Source organism: Glycine max, chromosome 12 (genome assembly GCF_000004515.6).
Source record: "Glycine max cultivar Williams 82 chromosome 12, Glycine_max_v4.0, whole genome shotgun sequence".
Classification (NCBI taxonomy): domain Eukaryota; kingdom Viridiplantae; phylum Streptophyta; class Magnoliopsida; order Fabales; family Fabaceae; genus Glycine; species Glycine max.
Genome location: NC_038248.2, coordinates 466 through 23,912, shown reverse-complemented (window position 1 = coordinate 23,912; position 23,447 = coordinate 466). Strand labels below are relative to the sequence as shown.

The window sequence follows — 23,447 nt, the reverse complement described above, 5'->3', positions numbered from 1 at the left end:
TGATTTCTCTGATTGGGTTAACGCATAGTTCACATCCAAAGAAATAGAAGCTTTGAGCTACATCTTTTGTCATCTGTGGGCTATTTGGCCAAAAAGAAATATTTTGGTTTTTGAGAACACAAAAGGCAAGCTCTGCAGCAAACTTTGGCAGTAGTAGATTCTTTATTTTATCATGAGGCTGACACAAATTCTGATCACAATGAGTCCTCTCAAGAGGTAAAGCAAAGGTGGACTCAAAGAGGAAGCACTCGCGCGGCTTCAGAGGATGCAGAGTCAAGGAATGGAGTATTTGAGCCCGATGAGGTCACCATGGGGATTGCTGTTCTCTTGTACAAGAGGCCGGCGAGTTTCGAAAAGCTCTTTCTTGAGTTTTTCAGGAGATGGATAAGAGGTGCACCTTTTAGATTAGGTGTGGATGATAAAGTAGTATCAGATACCAATTTTTGTTTAAGCTCTCATACATATGCTACCTTGATTGACACATATGGGAGGGGTGGTCAATTTCGCGCAGCATGTGAAACTTTTGCTAGGATGATCAAACAAGGCAGGGCCTTGAATACAGTTGCACTCAATACTTAAACATACCGCAAATGATTCACTTGTATGGAAAACTGTGGACATTTACGACAAGGTTGTTTTCTGTTTCCGAAAATGGGAGAGTTTGGTGCCTACCCGACACTAGGACATATAACATCCTCATTTCTCTTTATATTAAGAATAATAAGGTCTACTTGGCAGCTAAACATCTTGCAAGGATGAAAGAGGCCTTCCTTTAGCCAGATGTTGTGAGTTACCGTACCCTCTTGTATGCATACTCCGGCAAGGAAAATGGTTCTCGAAGCGGCGCATTCCAAATCTTATCTTAAAAAAATGCATGAGGCAGGACTTGCGAGTGACTGCGTCCCATATTGTGGTGTGATATCCCATATTGTGGTGTGATATCAAGCTTCGCAAAGTTTGGCCAATTGGAAATGGGAGAAGAATTATACAGGGAGATGCTTGGATATGCGCCTGATGTCATTATTTATGGTGTTTTTATCAATGCTTTTGCTGATGCAGGAAGTGTAAAGAAGCCATCAATTATGTTAACGAAATGAGAAAGGCAGGATTGTCAGGGAATCCGGCTATATATAACTCTTTCATAAAGTTGTATACTAAAGTAGGCTACCTGAAAGAAGCACAAGAAACATACAAGTTGCTTCAATTATCGGATGAAGTTCTTTCTTTATTTTCCTTTAATTGTATGATTGATCTGTATACTGAGAGACTTATGGTTGAGCAAGCAAAAGAGATATTTGAGAGCTTGATGAAGAATGAAGTTGTAAATGAGTTTTCATATGCAATGATGCTATGTATGTATAAGAAAATTGGAAGATTGGATAAAACATTCAAATTGCAACGCAGATGAGAAGGACTAGGATTCTTGACTGATATATTGAGTTATAATAATGTTCTTGGCTTGTATTCTATGGATATGAGGCTAAGGGAAGCTACAGAGACTTTCAAGGAAATGATAAAATCTGGCATTCAACCAGATGATTTTAAAGTTACCAACCGACTATTCTCATCATTTTATGCTCATGTTTTAATTGTCATCTTTTTTATTCAAGGTTCTTCTTGTGTCAGATATTAAGAAGGATCTTGGTTACTGTGGATCGCGTCCAAAACAAAGGGCTTGGCGACAAGTATGTTTTCTGAGTTTGAACTTTCCAAAATTATAATTATGTCTTCTCCTATATGTCCAGATTTCCTTATTGCTTGTGTAACCAGATTTCTCAAAGGTTGAAAGCACATGGTATTGTGGAGCAGTTTGACGCTAAGGTGAATGGCAAGGTTGGTTAGTTTACACTGTATCTATGTTTTTTGTAACTCATTCCTGTTTGATGAATTTTAGTCTTTGCTGGAGATTGTAATTTTCTCAGCAATGTCTTTCTTGGCAAGCATTATAAATCTTCTTCTCCATATGGGAAGAAAATCCAACTTATCAGTTACATTATTCTGTCAAAATAAATCGATTGGTGATTGACGGTAACATGGGCTATTTGGAAGCTCAGAAACAGAATGCTGTTCTCAAATGCAGAATTCGATGCTAATCAATTGTTTGAAGAAGCTATTTTCTTGACCTGGACTTGGCTTAGACATTTTGAGAAAGACTTCACAACCCATCTAAATCAATGGTCAAGCAATATTAGACAGGGTTTTGTTTATGTAATGGGTGATACAAATAGAACAAACTAGATGTTCTCCTAATATCTAGAATACCATTCATCTCTGGTGTCTAGATATAAGGACTGTATATCCCTTTTGTATTAGTACCTCTGGTACTGTTTCAATTATATATATATATATATAATACATTTATTTTGCTGATAAAAAAAAAAATTCTGTCAAAATAAATAAATAAACAAGTAGTCACATTAAGGGTAAAAACATATTGTTTGGGCTTGCAATGTATCATTTTCACCCTTGAATTTCTAAGTATGGCATCTTTTACTGTTGCAAGACAAGAATGAATCTGATTGATCTTGTAATTGCCTGAAAATATAAGATGTGGGTACTTGGTGGATCTGTATTTTAACACAGTCCTTTCAAATAACATGGCAGTGACAACAAATTCTCCACTATTCATGCCATGAGATTAATATTGACTCATTTGACTGTCTGAGTAACCAAACCTCTTCTTTTAGCTCCCATCGTTTTCCCTTTTAGATTATTATATCTCTTTTTTATACCTCATGTTTACACCTCTTTATATCAATTGAATATTTTGTCCTTTACAATCAACCAATTCCTGCCCTCCCCCCTCTTAGGCATAAGTTAGTATGACTTTGTTGTGGTGATCATATAGATGTAAGTCTTTACGTGTTTGCAGATTGAGGCTTGCCTGCGCCTTCTTGACCCAATAACTACAGAATCTGGAAATGAAGATAAAAAGTTGAACTCTGGGAAAATATGTCAAGTTATTGATCAGCTTGTGGAGCTTCCCATGGAGCATCAAATTTATGATATTATTGATGCTGCAGGATCTTGTGGCATTACTTTGAAGGAGGTGCATTTTTTATTCTTATATTCTCTTTGTTGGAAGACATGAAAAGATGTCAATTCCAGGAAAAGAGAAAGGATTAACAAACAATTAGATTAATTGATTTACATTGTTTAGGGCATTGATGAATTGATATGGATCAGAGGTTGGCTATTTCTTTCTAAAAGTACTTGAATAAACTTGCTGATGGATATTATATTTAAATTTATGTTGTTGTTTAGAGAAGATTTAGAGGGAATATTTTGCAATATAATTTGCGTTTTTTAATGTATTACTGGCAAGAAAATGGTTGCAGTGAATTTCTATAAAGTGAGATATAGTTGTAGAGATGATATTAAGGGTGAAGTTATACTGTTTGAGTGAATTGGTTGTGTCATGCAAATGCTCTTTTAGCTTGAAGCATGGACAAGGCACAAGCTCACCCAAACCTTGTGATGCAGTTTCATTGTGTTCTTAATTCTGTCTTTGCAATATAGTTCCTGCTGTCAGATATAAATGTTAAATGATTAGGGAGCTTGGTCAGCTTCCCATACTGTGGCTGATAGTCTTAAAAGCATGTGATGTCTTTATTCAGTATTTCAATGGCAAGGTCAATTTGTAACAAATAAAAAGGGGAAATGTTTCCTAAATAACAATTAGATGGAATGATTGCTTCCCAATAATGAGAAGCGATGGGTTCCTGCTCATTTAAATGCTTTTAGGGGACTGAGTTTGTGTGTATGGCTTCTATTGGTGTTCTGCTTGGTATTGCTTCTAGGGAGTTGCTACTTGCTATTGTCTGATTACTGATATGCAGAGAGACTGAGGATGTAGGCTTGGCTCCAATTTATTGTTGTTTCACTCCTAGTTGTTTCTATTCTGCTCTAGACCTTGGAGGATATCTTATCCTGTACCACAATGTATTTTCCATCCTTTCTATGTAATGAATCTTTTTTTTATAAAAAAAAGATTTATTTAGACATACCTTTGTAGAAAAATCTAGAAATATGTGACAATAAAATGATTCCATTTTTATTCTCCATAGAGGAATTAAATAGGTATTTAAAGAATGATCAAGCATCCAAAAAGGAAACAAATCACTCCTAATCAAACCATCTCATACACTTTCTCCTCATCAATGCCCCTCAATTTTCTCCTAATTAATATCCCTCAATCTAAGCTATTTAAACCTTTACAGTTAATACCTAATATTTACAGCTCGACAACCTTTTCTCTTTGTTTGGAATGTTTGTCTCTTGTATAAACTTTTGAACTTTTTAATTGAAATCAGCTCCATTCTTTTTATCTTCTCTCTCTTCAAATGAAGTTATGTTTTTAGGGCTGGTTCTCAATGATGCATCCTTAAATGTGAATATCATTGCCTTTGCACTTTGAATTTATTGGGATTTTTTTGTAAACAGATATGTGAGAGGCTTGGGATTGAACTGAAAAAGAGTCACATTCGACTTGTAAATTTGTGCTATAGATTTGGAATGAAAGTGCAGGAAGAACAATGCCTAAAATCTAAGGCAAATCGAGTTTGGATTTCTAAAAATTTCAACCCTGAACCAGAAGTTGGACTTATTTGCAAGCTTGATGAAAACAAAACTTTAAACAATGTGCCTGACAGTTCAAAAATATTATCTGAATTTGAGACTTCAACTACCAGTGGAAAACTTGATGACCCTGCAAAATTGGAAGATAGAGGTGTTGGTGCAGAACTATCTTGTGTATCTCCAAGAAATACTGAGTCAAACTTTGTAGGAACGTCAGCAGACTTGCAAGATTTGGTCCTTGACCGAAGAAGTACAGTTTCTCACTGCAAATCGGTCAGTTCATCAGTGGAGGCAGACAATGCACCATCAGGAGCATTTCCATCTGACATGTTGAAACCATTCTCTACTGGACCAAATCAAAGATATGCAAGTTTATCTTTAAGTGTGGATAACACTAGAAGGGCAAATAGGATACTAGAAAGACTAAAGGTCTGTCCTTTTTTCTTTTTACCTTTCCTAATCCTATTGCAAATGAAGCATTCTATGGCATTTCTTTTTACATTTTTCCCCATGCAGGATGAAAGGTTCATTTTGAAATCTGAGATAAATAGGTGTCTTATTTGCTTTGAGAAGGATAAGTCTACAAAAGTGGACCGCAAGACTATTGACCGAATATTAACTAAACTTCAAGAACAGGAGAAGGTCAAATGTATAACAGTACATTCACCTGTTATTTCTGAATATTCCAGGACAAAAGATTGTGTGGTAGTTGTGCATCCATCCATGAGTCTAACTCCTGAGTTATTTGATGAAATTCAAGATAGAATACGATCATTTAATTGTTATATTCACAGCAAAAGTGCTTCACATCAGAAAAATGATTTATTGCTACCTGTAATGGAGGGTATTCAGAAAAATCAAAGCGTTATAGTTCCAGATGGGCAGGCTAGTAAAGCAGAAGCCATGCGTGCTAATGGATTTGTATTAGCAAAAATGATTTGTGCAAAGCTGCTGCACAGTTTTATTTGGGATTGTCTGCATAGGTCAACAAGCCATATTGATGTTTTATCATCTAAAAAATGTGCCTTCGAGGGAACTGATACTCCTCATAGTAGCAGCAAACTATTTTTTCTAGAAGCAACTATTAAAGAAATGCCAGTTGAACTATTCTTAAAAGTTGTTGGTTCCACTAAAAATTATGAAGAAATGATTGGAAAGTGCAAGATGGATTTACATCTCTCTGATCTTCCTCCGGAGGAGTACAAGTTTTTAATGGATGCTCAAGCAACAGGAAGATTGTCGTTAGTTATTGACATTTTACGGCGATTAAAGGTATTCTTGTTTACTGTTGAGTTAAATTTGAGTCTTTGTTTTAAATTGGAATGATTTAAAGTTTTTCTTTTGCAATTACTTTTGTTTTGCTGGTTCCATCTTATTAAGGTCTAGGAGTGGGGGAGTCATCTTTACCAAACAAAATATAGCAATTCCTTGACATGTTGCAGTCATCATTGGTGGACAAAACTACTTTTTTTATCTCTTTTAAGGATTTTCTTTCTCATTTCTGTTTTCTGTTCTTGTTTCCGTACTCAATTAGTTCCGTTCATCCTTACCCAATGTGACTGTGGTAGTGAGTTGGGAGAGCAACCCAACTAATGATGGCAATGCATAATTTAAAGCCTTTGGCACACCGACTTGAGCTTTTTTACAACAATCTAAAGAAATCTTGCTCATTTATTTATGTTATGTCCTAAGATTTTGGTTTTTATTAAGAGTCAAAGGAAGTGAAAGAAACTGGATAGATTGATAGGTAACCAATGGTTAGTTAGTTAGGGTCTGATTTAAAATACTTAGGTATAACATTAATAAGCGAACTAGATTGATATTTTATTCACTTGATTGGCCGCACTACTATTGTTAAAAATGGCAATGAAATGCTTAAGAAAACAGGAGTAAAAGAAAAACATTTTTACTTAAGAAGCTGTTAAGGCATTTTAAGTTTGTTGCAAAAAAAAGAAAAACAGAGGGAATGAGTAGGGGGAGAGAGAGAGACAAAGAGTGGGAGAGCGGGTGGACAAAACTACTTTTTTGATCTCTTTAAATGATTTTCTCTTTATTTTTGAAAACCTAGATAACTAATTAAAATTGTTTCAATGTAAAATTTTACTTTTATAAATAAGTGTGTTTTGAATCAAATAATCGATTTTTCTTCAGGATGAAACATTTTGGTGATTCTGTATTATAAACAATCAATTATATAAAGCACAACTTAAGTGAAAAAGCGTTTCAAATTCTAACTTTTGAAACACATTTATTCAATTAGTATTTCTATTAGATATTACCTAATATATCTTGGGCGTTTAAAATCAAACCTTGGGGTTTCAGAAAGGAAAAGAAATACACTGAGAATCATCTAAAACCACACAAAGATGCATCTTTGAGCTTTTCTTGTCCATTATTGAGAGATTCTTAGGACTTCAACTTGCATTTTCACTATTGAGTGTTCATATATCTCCTTTTACTTTGATTTTCTGCAAGGGTAAGAATTAAGAAATCCTTATTGTGCTGTGGATTTTCAGGGTGAGATGACTACACTGGCTTTGTAATTGCTTAATATTGTACAACTATGGTTATTAATGGATAAATCTTGGACTTTAGCTTACGGACTGGACATCGGTTACAAAGTGATTGATGACCGAACCAAGACAAACACTGGTGCACTTTTTTTCTATCTCAATGAAAGGCAAACAACTATGCGTTGTGGAATTACCTGAGGTAAGCATCCAACAATTCTTTCAAGTTGAATGTCTTTTTCCCTGCAATAGGATAGAAGATCAGATTCATGGAACTCTACCCTATCCAGCAAAGTTTTATTCTCCACGTCATAGATTAGGTGGCCATTTTCATCTAAAGCATTCAAGTATAAGTTTATCCAGGAAACCTTCACCGCTCTAGGATTGATATCAAGGCCATAAACCTGCAGAAATTAGTTGTACGTGTTATGGCCGGGAAAAGGGTAAAAATGCAAGGAGATGAGAAGAGTGATTGAAGGAAACCTTGTATGGTAACCACTTCTCGGCAATGGCAATGGAAATCCATCCATTTCCGCAACCTAACTCGGCAACAGTCCTCTCCTTGAAAATGGAGTCTGGATGTCTATTAATGCCTTCGTCAAAAGTGAAGGACCAGTCTTCGGGGAGAAAAATGCTTGGAATGACCATCATAGTCAATTTGTTTCTCCCGTGATGTCCTGCAATGCAATGCATTAGCGAGACAATAATGGGTAAAGGCAATACGCTCGCAGGAGTCCTTGGTGGGGAAACGCTTCTGAAGGTGGGAAAGAAAGATCCGAGCCTGAGAACGGGTCTCGGGATTGTCTAGGCGCTCCAGCAGCGACCGCAAGGAGGCGTAGGCAGCGTCTCCTGACTTCTTGCACTGCACCAGGAACTCATCCACCGACATCCAACTCATTTTTCCTAATTCCTTCTGAGTTCTGAGAGAGAGAATGAAGGAATGATAAGACAACTATGAAAGAGTCAGAGTAATGAATTCAGTTAGTTAGAGGCGAGAGAGACTGTGAATCTGACACTCAGCATCCCATTCATACGACCCTTTCTTTTCTATCGCGTTTAAGTGCCTTAACTTTAATTTTTTTAAGAGATATATAATTTTATTATAGATTTTAGTATTTTTTATTTAAAAATATTATATATATATATATATATATATATATATATATATATATATATATATATATATATATATATACATGGGTTGGATCTGATTTGGCTTATCCCACCCACCCCCAACTTTTCATTTGTCTCTTCTTGCCCATTGAAATCCAACTGAGTGACCACATCGAGTTTCATCACGTTTTTGACATTCTTATAAAATTTTATAAAAATATATATAATTTTTCATATAATGAAAAATATAATTTTAAATAATAACTTTAACATATTTTTAGATTGTTTATGACAACATAAAATTTAATTTAACATTAACATAAAATTTAATTTAATAGTTTCATGTTTTTTAATGTGTTATATATATAATGATATTGTTGTAAAATAATTATTAGCGGAGCGGGTAATAATGATCTTATCTCGACCCTGAACTCAACTTTTGCTATCAGGGAATTCAAGGTTCGAATATTTTTCGTCGGGATGGATTCAGGGTGAACCCCACGAGTTCGGGCCCGTTACATAAATCAATTTTTTTTTTTGAGGTCCACGGTCCAGGGTCTAGGGTATCGGGTTTATGGCCTCGGGTCTAGGGTTGACGTTTCTTTTTTGTATTTCACCATTTTTTATCTATCTATGTGGGAGATGTTTCAATGTTTCTCATCGTTGCATTCACATTGTCTAGAAGTTAGAGTAAATATACTCACATGTGTTTTGTCAAGTTCACTAACCAGTATTTTTGAAATGCATAGCTTGCAGTGGAAAAAAAATGGAGCACTGACACTATGAATCGCAAGTTTTCAGGTTCTTACTCCCAATTGTAGTTGGATTAGATTGAAACTGGTTGTGGAAGTCATCTTCCAACTTTAACTAAGATCTTTATTTATAAAAAAATACACAACAAATAATAAGATAAGAACACATCAAGAGTAACATACACATCCAATAATTGTGAGGAATATAAAAGTAAAATGGAATTTACAAGAAACATAATTCAATTAATATGTCACATTGTTCGAAACAAGCAAAACCATGGTCATTATATAGAGCCTTCCCTTTTCATGAGCAAAACAAGTTAAAGGAAGAATGATTCGGTAATGTTTATATTATATGAATTAGGAAGCTTAACAAAATAAGAACTAAAATAAGTTGAATATAATCCAAGAAATAAATCGCAGATCATGTTTCCTAACCCGAATATTCTCTAATATACATCAATATATCGTGTAGTTGTCTAACACTATAATCCAAAAATAAGTCATGCAAGTTTCACTAAATTTTAACATCATAATTATCCATAATAATTTAACATAAATCTTCCCTCAAGTTACATAATTTGAGAAAGTATTTTCATAGATAAAGTATCTCATTTTCATATAAAATCTATAAGCCCTCGCCATTAACTGATTAAATGCATTGGTGTCAATGTAATATAAGTGGATTCAATCCATCAATCCTGGTTGTCGCATAGACATATACATATATTCTCCTCTAAGGTGTGTCTAAACTGACAAGAGTAAATCATTAGAGCCTAATCATGTCATGTTCTCACTAGGGAGCTATCCAAACTAGGTTCTATAATCTTCAAGATAAACTCATGTTGTTCAACCAACTTTATCCACAAAGTTTGCAGGGGGAATGTTAAACATATTCGTAGAGTAAGCTAGTTACCAGTTTAGCTAGAGAAGCTTTAGCTTCTATTGAAACCCTTTCTAGTTGTTATTCAAGGTTAGTTAGTTGTAATGACTTATTTAAAGTTAGCTAGCTATTGCAACCATTTTCTAATTGTGCACTAGACTCTAGATGCAATAACTTATTGAGTATTTTACCAAATATAAATATAAAATTTACATAGACTTTCTCAGAGATTACTTTGTAGTTTCTTGCAATTTTCTACATTTTTATTTTATTGGTCACATCAATAATCTTTTACTTTTGTAAAAAGAACATGTGCCTTGTTAATTAGGATTCAAAGTAAAATGTGAAACTCTTAAATTGTTGGATATCCCTTTATCACCTATTAGAGTACAAGAGTAGAATTACTTATTTTATATTTTTTTAATTACTGACAGTTAACTTTGTTAGTTCGCTCAACTACCATAAAATAAGTTGATAGTTACTAATGTTAGTTGTAATAATTGTTTATTTGTAGTATAAATACTAGAGATGTATCCGCTTATGATGTTGGGTTTAAGGATTTGGGGTTTATCAATTTAGGGGTTTTGGGGTTTGGGAGTAGTGTGTATGGTTTGGGTTGTATGGCTTATGATATATGGATTAGGGTTTATGATGTTTAGGATTTTAGGTGTTCATGGTTTAGGGGACTTAGGATTTGGGGTGTTAAAGGTTTTGGGTTGCGATGGCTTAGGATTTTGGATTTTTAGTGTTTAGGTTTCAAGGTTTGGGGATTAGGGTATTGTGAATTTACTGTTTATGATTTAGTATTCAATACAAAAAGGTATATAATAATTTATTTATTATTCATATTTGACTCTTGTTTGAAGGCTTGGTCATGATATTCATTGCATTGCCTTTTTTTTTTATCACACATTAGTAGAATATTTAAGTTTATTTTGTATCACATAATTGATTATGGTAAGTAATATGTAACATGAACTATATATTTTTTTATTACATAACTCGACTTATGGTTCAAAATATTGAATAAGAAAAATAAAAATCTATCTAATAAAAACGCATATCATATATCTTTTGAATGTTTATATACGTTAACACTTATAATATAATAAAATATTAAATTATAAAAAATAAATTTAAATTAATAAATATAAGACTTTCACAAAGGAAAAACAATGAAAAAAAAGACTAAGTTATGTATGAAAAATAGTATAACATGGTTTTAATAAAAACACTAAATTTTAAATAATAAAAAATAATCGACAAATTCATCTCACATTTTTAAATAATAATAATAGGTAGGTAACATAAAGAATAAAAGAATTTTCACCAATTAAAATAATTATGTACAATATAATGAATTGAAAAGATAACATAATTGTATACATTTTTATTTTAAGTATTTAAATGGATTGATTGATTCAATAAAATTTGATTTTAATAGAATCATAAATAAATCGTAACATTTATTATTTTATTATTTTGAATTTGAACTACTTCGAATTAACTAATTAAAATAAAATCAATGATATTTAATAAATATTGAATGAATAAGAAGTTATTATATGATATTTTTTTTATTCATGAAATCTTTATTTATATATACAATAGAATAATAAATTATTTTCATAAAGATTTTTTTTAATTATTTAAGAGAGTTTATGAAAATTATTATAATTTATTTATTCATAATCCTGCTTTCATTTTTGCGACCCCCTCCAACGACACTACCCAATACAATATAGCTTGATGTAAAATCAATCTTGTTCTCCCTCACCAGTCAATACACAACACCCCCAAAATCGTAAATATAAACCTTGTTCCATGCACCTTTGGTACTTTCACACCATCCCCTGAAAATTACAAAACCATACTTCTCGGCCCATTTTTACCTCCTTTTCTTTTCTTCTTCGCTGCTTTGTCTTTCTTTTCTTCTTCGCTGCTTTGTCTTTCTCTGTATCTTTCTTTTCCCTAAACCCTAAACAACACCACAAAATCTCAAGGGAAGATGGTAGGAGTAGTAGTAACAGTTTTGAAGTTTCGTACCACTTTTCTATCTTTCTTTTCCCTACCCTGTGCCTCTGTCAGCAAGTTTCTTCTAAGGATTTCCACAATGTCAGATTTGGGGAACCTATCTCTCTCCGCGGCTCTTAAACTCTCTCACTACTCCTCCGATGATGCTCTTGACGCTCCTGTCAAAACCCTAACCAATGGCTTCGATTCTGAACCTGCCTTCGAAACTTGGGTTTTGAAGCGCACCCATGGCTCCCTGGATCGGGTCAATAAGCCCCCACCGCCGACAAGGCCTTTCCAAGATCACCTCAAAGATCCTTTTCTAGTTGGCGCTCCCTAGATGGTAATTATTTTAACAATCTTTAATATACTGATTAATGGATTTGACATGTAATTAACTGTTTTTTGTTTTAACTGATAATGGGTTTCATTTAATTTTTTGTTATGTGACTGGGTTGAGGGTGAATGTCGTTTTTGCTGCCATTTTATTTACATTGGGGATGATGAGCTCTTGTGTTCTGTTCGAGGATGTGACACGCGTTACCATTCTGAATGTGCAAAAGAAGCTGTTGGGCCTTCGACTCTGAAAAAATTCAAAGTGTCCACAACATGTAGGTTTTTAGTGACATGACCCTCACTTCCTTAATGCACTGATATGCCTTTGCATATGAATTTACATGTATTGGCTCCTACTTTACACACGGTCTTAAAATTATAACCGCATTTCATGGGCAGCTCATATATTAGTAGTATTACTGTGCTGTGAATTATGGTTTCCTTTTGATTAATGCAATTTATAGAAGATTAATTGGATACTTAATGTATCATTTAGCTGATATTTAAAATAGGGAGCAAATGTTAGATTAATTGTGTCATGTGATGAACTTGGGTGGTATGAACACATGTGAAAGTGGAAATCGATCACAAGTTCTAAACTGTTTATGTGTGTAACACTTATGAATAATTCTCACTTAGCAAGAGCTTATTGAATTAAGCTATTTACCCAACATCCAACAACGTCCAGTCTTTTTTGTGTATTTTGTCCCCCTTGTCTTGTCATACTCATATTATGTCATTCAATGAACATGTATGCTTCATTTGCAAGAAAAAGCTGTTTAGGTGTGTTAGGTGTAAAATAGCTTTCCATAGTAAATGTGCACCATGGTCAGATTTAGTGTTGCAACTAAAAGATCATCTTGGGCATGCTGTTTGCTGGAGGCATCCTTCTGATTGGCGCTTGGATAGGAAGGTCAATTTTTTCTTTTCACCTGAATCTTTTACTGTTATTGTTTATTGATTATATTGCAAATTGCTGTATGCCCTTCCATTAGATTCCCACCTACATTCAAATTCAGTTATTTGTTGTGCTTGGGATATCTAATTTTTCTTTCTTTCTTTACCTTGTGATGTCTTTCCTTTTATAAGCTTATTTGATGATGTTTGATGTTTACATCGACTTAGTTGTGACACCTGCAATATGCAATATGCTTCATAAGGTTTTACTGCTTCTAATTGGATTGATATATTTGTAGAATATTTCTCACTAGATTTAGATATGTCTTTTCAAAGTTTTATTTTTTTATTGGTATTTTTCATTGATTAGGCTGGCTGACAGGAATGCTGTATTTGTTTGATGAGCAGCCTGATGCTTCGACAAGTGACATTTCTGTAAGGCTTATGAAAAATGTTTTACATCTACTGCTCTTATGTATATATCCTGTGCTGATCCTTTGCTATATATTTGGCATTATGGATACCTGTTGTAAAATGAATAATATATAGCATGTTTGAGAAAGAAAGAAACTTGTATTATTAAATTAATACAAATTCTACAGCTATTTACATAAGACTTTTTGTAATTTTGTTAATATCAATTTTGGAAGATATCTTACCCCACCTTTTTCCAGGAAGTATTTTGTCGATTGCCTCTTGCATTTATGAGTGAGGAGTTTAAGATTGACTTCACTTGGAAAGACATGGACAGTAAGATGGAGTAGTCACCATCATATGTACACATAAGATGCAGTATCCTACATGTTTTCTTGTTATCTTGTGAAACTACTATATTTAATAAAATTAAAATTAGTGTAGCCCTTTTTGAATGCTAAGTAAAATAACATGATTTTGACACTTGGTATATTTAATATTTAACAATTGTGAAGTTAATTATTGCACTGCTCACCTTGTTGCTAGCCTGAATTAATATCAGATATATACTTAGTAAAGAAGAAACATAGTGATATGGATGATGGTGCAGGGTGCACCAGTTGCAGTTCTACTTGTTACATGTTCTGATGATTGTGTGTGCAGGTTCGTGTGCACTATCAGAGTGTTTTTCTTTTTCTTTTTGTTTTGAATGAAACTTGTAGTCTGTAGATGTAGATAATGTACGTTATTTAATTTTAGTTGACAATGAGTTATTTTTTGTTGTATAACCAACATATATACGATTTTTTATGGTTGAAATATTGGTGATCCCTGACTTGAAGGATATAAATATTGATGCCTGCTACTAATTTGTGTTAACAAATTATATTGAGAAATATTATTTGTCTGGACTACAAAATTATGTTAACCTTCTGCCTGGTTACACCTACAGTTATACACCAAATATTAGCATGTTTGTATTGCCGTTCTAATTGCAGCAATGTGAATTGCCATGCCCTTTCACTGTATAAGGAACGAGTAAGATGCTTTTCAAAACATAGGTAGCAGACAACACACCAGTGATACAAACATGCACTATCATGCTACACATTATATGACATGTCACTGTAATTGGTTGTAAACTTGTAATACTAATTTACTTGTCTAGTAAGATTTCATAAACAGGGTTATACATTAGTTATTGCATGATATATCATCTATCAGGATTCAATGCATAAGCTGTTCAAAGGTCGCTGCTCAGAAAATTGCAATAATCGACCATTTCGCAAGGAGAAAAATGTCAAGATTTTCAAGGTTTGAAATTTTACTACATTAAGATGGACAAATGTTTAGGGGTTGGGGGTTGGGGGTTGGGGGTTTGGGGTTTGGGGGTTTGGGGGTTTGGGGTTTGGGGTTTGGGGTTTGGGGTTGGGGGTTTGGGGTTAGGGGTTTGGGGTTTGGGGTTTGGTGTTTAGGGTTTAGGTAAAAAAAATAGCTTTTGAGTTATACCCGTGTTTATTTGGTGTTGGGTATCATTCTCAAGAGGTGGGGGAAGGCCAATCTTCTTTTAGGTAAAAAAAATAGCTTTTGAGTTATACCCGTGTTTATTTGGTGTTGGGTATCATTCTCAAGAGGTGGGGGAAGGCCAATCTTCTTTGACCTTTTCCTTTTCTAATTCAACTTGAATCAGTTAAGGAATTTTCTTAAAAGTTGGATATGAGATGGGGGGAGGTTTGGTGAGGATGAAAGAAATTGGAATTTGATAAGTTGTAATTTAAATATAATGTGTAAGATACTTTAAGATATATTAAAATATATCAATTTGGGTAGGGAAAGAAAAGAAGGTCGGGAATTTAATTTTAAAAGAGTTTTGAAGAAAATTGTTAAATGATTTGTGTAAAAGCTATTTGAGTTAATCAAGAGAAATTGAACTTGTTATTGGACAAAAATAAATTCAGTTTTTAGAAGTAAAAGTGGTAATTTGAAATTAATTTATATAATAAAGCTTACTTTTAATTTTTTACACCCTTAGAATTCTGATGGGAGAATGTTAGGAGGGACAAAACAAACCAGCAAAAGTACCACTAAGGGCACAAACCCTTGGTGGATTCCCTTTAACAGAATCTGTTAGAAGGTGCTGAGCTGTCAGGAGGATACTGGTTCATAGGAAATATGCTGTTGGCATGTTGCTTCCCATCGTGCAGCACTGCATTGTCGTCATTTTCCACTTTTCTGTTATTTTCTTTTCGCATTCTAGCACCTTCTATTTTCGTAGGGGCACCCTTGGCTAGTGCCTCTATATAAGGGATGCTTAGTATGTAATAGATGACAGCAGAAAAATAATACAAGTTTTCTTCCTTATCCTTCTCTCTTATGGAGGTTCCTAGCCCTCGAAGCTAGGCTGTTCTTTTCCGTGCTTCTGTGCATGACAGAGAAGGTTGCCAATGTTAGATAAACTAAACCAAAATAATTGGGAACCTCTTAGCTTTTTAACAGTCTTGACTGACTTGCCAATTTTAAGAAAAATTGCATCGAATTTTCCAGAATAGTGTTTTTTTGCCTTTTTTTTTTTTGTTGTTTGGTGAGTCCAATTAAGTTAACGAGTTTTTTGTTGAGCTGAAAAAGAAATCTGATTACTAGTTTCCAGCTTTGGAAGAAGCTTGCTCAAGTGAGGAATCACAGTGATAGATCATGATCTTTTCATTTTGTAGAACATCCAACCCCTGATGTTGATATGGTTTCCAAAATAGAATGTATAAGGAGTTTTGTTTCAATTTTTTTTTTTGTTATTTTATTATTATTTCCCCCTTCTGTTTCAGTTTTATGTCATTTAAAGTTTGGGAAAATGGTGGGTATGAAGCATATTTATGCTAAAGGGTGTTGTTTGTTTGTGTTTTTTTTTGTATGGCTTCTCCTTTATTTTGAACTCCAACCTGAGAAGTATTTGAAGCAAATGAGTGATTTTTAATTTTACGATTCTTTTCATAATTATTTTAGCCAAGTGTGGATTGTTTTTAATTTTTTTAAACTATACTAATTTACTAATTTGTTTTTATTTTGCTTTTTTATTATTTTTATGTGTCTCATCTCTTGTTAGGAGGCAAGTTTTTGGTTCTTGTGTTTGAAACTAAGTACCCAATTTTCAGAGATGAGAAAAAAGACCAAAAACTTTTTTTTTTGATCAGCAAAGACTAAAAAACTTAACTTTGATAGAAAATAAATGCATTTGTTGTTATGATTCTATTCTCTTAACCCGAAGTGTTGAAATCTTTTATAATTTTCCCCCATTGTATAGCTAAGTTCCGTTAGGGATCTCTGCTGATAAAGTGAAACAACTTGAAATCTAAAGTCTGCATCTCTGCTGATGGGATTTCATTGTGCTTTTGTTACATGCTGTAGAAGGTTTGAAGTCGTTGATGGTTTTGCTGATAGCTAAACTTTTTTTTTAAATGAATTATGGTCTAGTAATCCATTTGCTTGCTAATTGTTCTTCATTATATTTTGGGGTTGTAGGTGTTGGTTTTGTGACATATGTTTGGTAGTGAAATTTAAATATTTGCATGGAAGCCTAAGAATGTATTAGATCCGGGCATACAATGATAGAGGCAGAATCCCCATCATTTTACCTGGTGGCAATGAGGAGTAAAGCTCTAAACTTGGTTCATGTCCTTGATAGTGCTGCTGCTGCTACTACAACTGCACCTGTTGTTGTCTCACCTATGAGACTTTGGATTCATGTCCTTCATGTCCTTCTCTAACAATACAAATTTAAGTTGTACGAGGGAAGAGGCTCTGGATTTCGGTGCCTTGAGCGTTTCTGATGGAGGGAAGCAGTTACTTGATAACATATTGTGCATTAATATGAGTGGGTTGACTGGACCTATTCAATTTGGTTTAGATAGATCTCCTCTAAATCCATCATATGACATTCTTAATGTAATTGCTACAGGTTATAGGAGAATCGACTACTGGTCTAGTTCTCTGACCTTTCTGTAATAACCCCTGAGAAACTTCATGCAGAGCCTGCCAATCGTTCAATTTCAAGCCAACATCTAAACTGTGTCATATGGCCAGGAAATACAACAGAAAAGCCTCATGGATGGGTTTTCCCAAATAACGGGAGGTAACTGAGAATTGGAATTCCCAACAGAGTTAGCTATTAAGATATGATCTCCCAAATAAATGGCACCAATGCAATTCAAGGATATTGCATAGATATATTCCTAGCTGCCTTTAAATTGCTTCCCTATGCAGTTCAATACAAGTTCATTCTGTTTGGAGATGGAGACAAGAACCCAAGCTACTGTGATCTTGTCAACATGATTACTTCTGATGTAAGTAATACTCACTGCATAGAACAAACATAATGTAGTAATATCTTGTTTTTATATATCAATTTTTTGTGCTTGCATCTACAGGTTTTTGATGCTGCTGTAGGTGACATTGCGATTGTCTCTGTCCGAACAAAGATTGTGGATTTTACTCGACCATATATAGAGTCGGGGCTAGTTGTGGTTGCTCCAGTAAAAAAAATTGAAGTCAAATGCTTGGGCTTTCTTGTGACCATTTACTCCACATATGTGGGGTGTCACTGCATTTTTTTTCCTCTTTGTTGGAGCAGTGGTGTGGATTCTTGAACATAGAACAAACGATGAGTTTCGAGGGTCACTGAGGGAACATATAGTTACAGTTCTTTGGTAAGTACTCTTGTTGTAGCTTGTGCACATAGCTAGTTAGTCATAACTCATCTTTGTATGCTGTTGCAGGTTTAGTTTGTCAACCATGTTCTTTGCGCACAGTAAGTCGTCCACCTATTTTGACAGTTCATGTCCTATTCTTGTTTGTGGCTAGAAACAAATAAGCTTCTTTATTATTCTTTCAAGAGAAAACACACTTAGTCCACTTGGTTGAGTTGTGTCCATCCATGTCCTGCATTTACATACTCACTTCCCTCACATGCATCTCACCCCCGAAAGTGACAGACATGTTGAATTGGGCCACATTTGTCGTTGATCCCCCTCTTCGTCGCTCCACCGACACCACTCTCACACTTGATGTGTTTAGCATGCAATTTCCTTAAGAATCCACCATTATCCAACTTAACCTCAAATCCTCATCAAGAATCTCTCACGCTTCCTCGCTCTGTGGATACTCCATCATCGTCGTCACTAGCTCATTTTGATCAATAACATCGATTCTAAATGACGAGCACCGAAAGTAGTTGGACTTTGTCTCGATATTTGTCTCTTCCTTCTCTCCCTCATTGTTGTCATCACCTACCTCCTAATACCACCACCACCAACTAGATTCACTTCAAAAATCACGAACCAAATCCGCCCATAAAATATCATCTTTGTCCATATCTGAACCCAAAACGCCTAAATCCAACCTCTTCTCCTCGTTGTTCGTTTGTCCCTCACTCCCCCATGTAGCATTGTGCCTCTTTTGTCAATCGTGTCACCATTTCAGTTCTTTAAGGGATTTTATTTCAGATCTCATTATGTTTTTAATTCATGTCAAATCTGGTTATTTTATTGATTTTTTTAAAACTTTGATTCACTTTGTTGTTGTTGAGCTTGATATATGCTTTAATTTGTTTTGATTCTTGCATTTTTAAATATTTTTTCTATAATATATGATGATTTTTAACCTTTGAAAATTACATTTTAAAATTTTAATTAAAAAAATGTCACAGGTTCGTAATCTAAACGTAATTTCTGATGACAAATTAGTAAATAATAATTTTATAAGAGTGAAAAACAAACAAAAAATTATAAAAAATAAATCCAAACTTTAGTAATTTTAGAAGGATGAAAAAATATTTTAATATTTTATTTATAAAATAAAATTACCAAAAATGAATAAAGTTAATATTTTAATGAATTTAATATATATTTATATTTATAATTAACTATATAAAATCTTTAAATATGTAAAGTAAGAAAAATATTTTTTAAAAAAGTATTTTTTGAATTATCTAAAAATTTGTAAAAATATTCATAATGGTTGGTAACTATTTCAAATAATATAAATGTTAATTACACTTAATTGATAAGATATTTTTTTTAACATTCTCTATAACACTCTTTTTAACATTCTCTGTATAATTATTAAAATTTATTGAAAATTAATAATTTTGATAAGACCTATCTTTACTCATATTCTTAGTATATATCAATGAATGTATTTTTGATAAAATTAACTTGGAAACATTTATTCAACTTTGTAATTGCCTCATTGACAATTGATAGGTTAAAGTAAATTTACATGATTATTTTATTTTGTTTTAATTAAGTGGTCTATTGAAAGTTTCCAAAATTTAAAATTTAAAAAAATATAAATTACTAATAAAATAACAAAACTCAAGCTTTAAAGTAAAAGAGTGAATGTTTGCCTGATCGTATTCAGAAACCTGATTTCCCGGCTGAATTTATACAGCACACAAGTAGAGAGAGACGCATAACATCTGACATTGTGGAATCTGAAGTGAAAGGAAAAGAAAAAAATGATCTTTGCATCAAACCCTAATCCTAAAAAAGTGTACCTCATCGGAGGTTTGCAAGTGGAGTTTCCCTACCAACCATATGGATCTCAGTTTGCGTTTATGGCTAGAGTGATTTCCACCCTTAATCTAGCTCAGAAAGAAGGCCATTGTCACACGTTGCTTGAGTCTCCAAGCGGTACTGGTAAGTCCCTTTCGCTTCTTTGTTCCTCTCTCGCTTGGCAGCACCACTTAAATCTCAACATCACCATCTCAAGCCTGCGTCGGAGGCAACCATCGATCCTCTGGCTCTGGTGGTGGATTTGTTCCTGAGGAGGTTTCACTTTCTTCTTGTAACTATCTCTTCTAATTCACGATATTTCCTTTATTTTGGTTTTTGTTGTCCTCAGCAATTGTCCTGCTTTTAGTTTCAGAAATTCCCGACCATACGCAATTTGAGATCAACAACAAGAAGCAGAAGAAAAAGGAAGCACCAACCATATATTATGCCTCGTAGGTGTTTTTACAATCAAGTTACAATTTGCTTCAGTTTTTTTTGTTGCATAAGTAATTAATGGTTATAAAATTGAGAATTTTTGTTATTATGGTTTCAAGCAATTAGCATTGCTGAGTATTGTAGAGATTAGATTAGATGGTTTCCGATTTTCAAGGTCGCTTTCTATATATTAAAATATGGGCATCATCACTTAACTAAACCATTTTTTGTTCAATTGTAGAAGGAGAACGCACTCACAAATTTCTCAAGTGGTTCGTGAATTGCGGAAAACTGCATACAGGGTGCCTATGGCTGTGTTGGTAGGTTGAATTTATATCTTTGATATCACTGTTATTTTTTTTATCCTCAAATTTGTTTTCTGCTCATTTTTGGATTCTCCTAAGTCGTAATTCACCTTTTGCTTTGTGTTTTTAACCAATATTAATGAGGCTAATGCAAAATATCATTTCGTTTGGTATGATTTTGGAGAATGTGATTATTCACCACTTCTTCAAATAGAAGTGTGTATTGTCCCTACCTTGAGTTTTTAATTTCCATTGCTGTTATTTTTCAAATTACTATTTAATAATAAGCTATATTTTATTTTTTTGTGAAGCATATTATATGTTAATTTTAAACCATTGCTGATGAGATACCAATCAATGTCCAACTTATATGATAAGGATTTTAATTTTAACAAAGGTGTTAATGAAAACTGAAAAGTAAGAATGCCTTATTAGTACTCATTCTTTGATATGCAAAAAGATGTTTCTTTCAGTAAAGTAATATGGATTTGACTGAGTATTTTTCCCTCTCTTATTTTGCTAGGCATGACGGAAACACTACTGCACAACTAAAAATATAATTGGCAAAGAGAACATCTATGACGAATGGTTGCTTTTACCTTGACATTTTAAACTTTATGATAATATTTCTTTTTTTTTCATGTGATAAAATGTTCTCATCTTACAATCTTCATACTGATAATTTTCATAAAATGTTCTCAGTAAACTATTATTGAAAGATCAGGCAACAGGGTGTCCAGAATTCAAGTGAGTGTATGCTTATTTGCTCATGCTTCCTATCTATTTTTCATATCACTTTTCCTGAAGTAAGTGAAATGACAAACTTACAATCTATGCAGAAATGCTCATAAAGTCAAAGGTCATCCTTCCCTTCAGAAAGGAGGATGCAATGTGGTGCGTGACAGAAGATCTTGTAAAAGTTGGACAATTGGTAAAAGGTTTGGCCTTTTGTTGTTATTCTTTGTTTTTATTTTTTTGTTTAAAAGTTTGTGGTAAGCTTTGTAAAGTACAAGTCTTATGCTGTCTCCACTTTTAGGTTGCTGTTATTATGGTGCTCGTTCTATGTCAAATGATGCTCAATTAGTATTTTGTCCATATAACTACATCAATAATCCAGTCATTCGGGCACCAATGGAAGTGGATATTAAAGTAGGTATAGTTATTCTTGACGAAGCTCAGTGAGCTGCTCTTCTCTTTCTATTTAGTTGCCAAGTCAATGAAACAGTATTAAAATTACAGTTAAATTGAACTTGCTTTATTTTATTTTTTTAGATAATATATGGATTCCGGATGTCTTTCACAAACCATCAGTTGTATGCTATCCAATGTAGAGCTCAATGAAAAATTTGTATAGTTTGGCAATAGTTTATTCCTGTTTTTTTTTATGAAATGATCCTCACATGCTTACACGTTGCAGCAATATGGAGGACATTACTTGTGATGCTGGCAGTGTGGATAATGAAGATGTTTTGGATAGTATGTTATGAACCTTACAGCTTTTATTTTCACTGTCTCTAATAATTATAGCTTTTATTTTCATTATTACTAATAATGATGCTTAACTATATGGTCATACCTTTGAAAACTACATATGGAGCTCCAACAACTTTCCTCTATTAATGCTGCAATTTACCAACCACTATATGAAATGGCACAGGTAATAGGATTATATATTGGGTTTGCAATGTTTGAATTATAAGTTTACCGTTTAGTGATTGTAAATCTTTAATGAGTGCTGCATTTATGCAGGGCCTTACTAGTTGGATGGAACACAAGAAAAAAAAGCTAGAAAAATGTGATTTTCACCACCGTGTCAAGGAGTTAAGCATTTTGTCATTCTTTATGCCTCTTTCAATTATTAATTTGTGAATGCATTTTTCATTTTGTAATTTGGCTGTTCACGTTCCTCAATTTTATAGTATTTAGGTTTGGGGTTTGGGATTTGGGGTTTGGGGTTAGGGGTTTAGGGGTTGGGGGTTGGGGGTTGGGGTTGGGGGTTGGGGGTTAAAGGTTAGGGGTTAGGGTGTTAGGGGTTTGGGGTTTGGGGTTTGGGGCTTGGGGCTTGGGGCTTAGGGTGTAGGGCTTAGGGCTTAGGGCTTAGGGCTTAGGGTTTAGGGTTTAGGGTTTAGGGTTTAGGGTTTAGGGTTTAGGGTTTAGGGTTTAGGGTTTAGGGTTTAGGGTTTAGGGTTTAGGGTTTAGGGCTTGGGGCTTGGGGCTTGGGGCTTGGGGCTTGGGGGGGTTTGGGGCTTGGGGCTTGGGGCTTGGGGCTTGGGGCTTGGGGTTTCGGGTTTGGGGTTTGGGGTTTGGGGTTTGGGGTTTAGGGTTTAGGGTTTATGGTTTAGGGTTTAGGGTTTAGGGTTTAGGGGTTAGGGGTTAGGGGTTAGGGGTTAGGGGTTAGGGTTAGGGGTTTACGGGTTTAGGGTTTAGGGTTTAGGGTTTAGGGTTTAGGGTTTAGGGTTTAGGGCTTAGGGTTTAGGGTTTAGGGTTTAGGGTTTAGGGTTTAGGGTTTAGGGTTTAGGGTTTAGGGTTTAGGGTTTAGGGTTTAGGGTTTAGGGTTTAGGGTTTAGGGTTTAGGGTTTAGGGTTTAGGGTTTAGGGTTTAGGGTTTAGGGTTTAGGGTTTAGGGTTTAGGGTTTAGGGTTTAGGGTTTAGGGTTTAGGGTTTAGGGTT

At 34.2% G+C, this 23,447-nt stretch overlaps 3 protein-coding genes across 44 annotated transcripts; 2 read left to right on the top strand and 1 right to left on the bottom strand.

The window, feature by feature from the left end:
- Positions 1-309: 309 nt before the first annotated feature.
- On the top strand, positions 310-5,904 carry LOC102670158 (uncharacterized). The gene is made up of 6 exons (XM_041007518.1): positions 310-423; positions 1,611-1,685; positions 1,771-1,833; positions 2,873-3,049; positions 4,444-5,007; positions 5,095-5,904. The coding sequence occupies exons 1-6, from the start codon at positions 310-312 to the stop codon at positions 5,902-5,904; spliced, it is 1,803 nt and encodes a 600-aa protein (XP_040863452.1).
- A 399-nt stretch (positions 5,905-6,303) lies between these two features.
- LOC102668480 (methionine S-methyltransferase) lies at positions 6,304-8,142 on the bottom strand. Its single transcript, XM_006591869.4, has 2 exons — positions 7,572-8,142; positions 6,304-7,492 (listed from the first exon to the last, which is right to left on the bottom strand). Exons 1-2 carry the CDS (start codon positions 7,779-7,781, stop codon positions 7,244-7,246), a joined length of 459 nt encoding a protein of 152 aa, XP_006591932.1. The 5' UTR covers positions 7,782-8,142; the 3' UTR covers positions 6,304-7,243.
- Positions 8,143-11,606: 3,464 nt separating this feature from the next.
- On the top strand, positions 11,607-22,689 carry LOC100807035 (Fanconi anemia group J protein homolog). Of its 42 annotated transcripts, none has more exons than XR_005887366.1 (18): positions 11,610-12,192; positions 12,377-12,460; positions 13,025-13,098; positions 13,453-13,517; positions 13,757-13,874; positions 14,059-14,159; positions 17,010-17,361; positions 17,446-17,830; positions 17,915-18,193; positions 19,935-20,182; positions 20,406-20,490; positions 20,715-20,793; positions 21,302-21,366; positions 21,481-21,525; positions 21,618-21,716; positions 21,815-21,927; positions 22,196-22,435; positions 22,528-22,689. XR_005887366.1 is itself a non-coding variant. In XM_014764356.3 (11 exons), the coding sequence occupies exons 6-11, from the start codon at positions 21,620-21,622 to the stop codon at positions 22,645-22,647; spliced, it is 510 nt and encodes a 169-aa protein (XP_014619842.1). In that variant the 5' UTR covers positions 19,905-20,182; positions 20,406-20,490; positions 20,715-20,793; positions 21,302-21,366; positions 21,481-21,525; positions 21,618-21,619; the 3' UTR covers positions 22,648-22,689. The 42 variants fall into 42 exon arrangements, 1 of the variants encoding a protein (XP_014619842.1); XR_005887372.1 differs by lacking the exon at positions 13,025-13,098 and adding an exon at positions 22,051-22,105 and having other exon boundaries at positions 11,610-12,460; positions 22,196-22,254; positions 22,376-22,435; XR_005887348.1 differs by lacking the exon at positions 12,377-12,460 and having other exon boundaries at positions 11,607-12,192; positions 13,019-13,098; positions 14,059-14,810.
- Positions 22,690-23,447: the final 758 nt, after the last annotated feature.

What these genes read in the sequence shown, in the direction of transcription:
- LOC102670158 (XM_041007518.1), top strand. Translation starts at nt 310, where the DNA reads ATGGGGATTGCTGTTCTCTTGTACAAGAGGCCGGCGAGTTTCGAAAAG. An exon ending in GTGGCATTACTTTGAAGGAG is followed by an intron (nt 3,050 to 4,443) that starts GTGCATTTTTTA and finishes TTTTGTAAACAG; the next exon opens with ATATGTGAGAGGCTTGGGAT. An exon ending in GGATACTAGAAAGACTAAAG is followed by an intron (nt 5,008 to 5,094) that starts GTCTGTCCTTTT and finishes TTCCCCATGCAG; the next exon opens with GATGAAAGGTTCATTTTGAA.
- LOC102668480 (XM_006591869.4), bottom strand. Translation starts at nt 7,781, where the DNA reads ATGCATTGCATTGCAGGACATCACGGGAGAAACAAATTGACTATGATG. An exon ending in AGAAGTGGTTACCATACAAG is followed by an intron (nt 7,493 to 7,571) that starts GTTTCCTTCAAT and finishes TAATTTCTGCAG; the next exon opens with GTTTATGGCCTTGATATCAA.
- LOC100807035 (XM_014764356.3), top strand. Translation starts at nt 21,620, where the DNA reads ATGCTCATAAAGTCAAAGGTCATCCTTCCCTTCAGAAAGGAGGATGCA. An exon ending in TAATGAAGATGTTTTGGATA is followed by an intron (nt 22,255 to 22,369) that starts GTATGTTATGAA and finishes TGAAAACTACAT; the next exon opens with ATGGAGCTCCAACAACTTTC. An exon ending in CACTATATGAAATGGCACAG is followed by an intron (nt 22,436 to 22,527) that starts GTAATAGGATTA and finishes GCATTTATGCAG; the next exon opens with GGCCTTACTAGTTGGATGGA.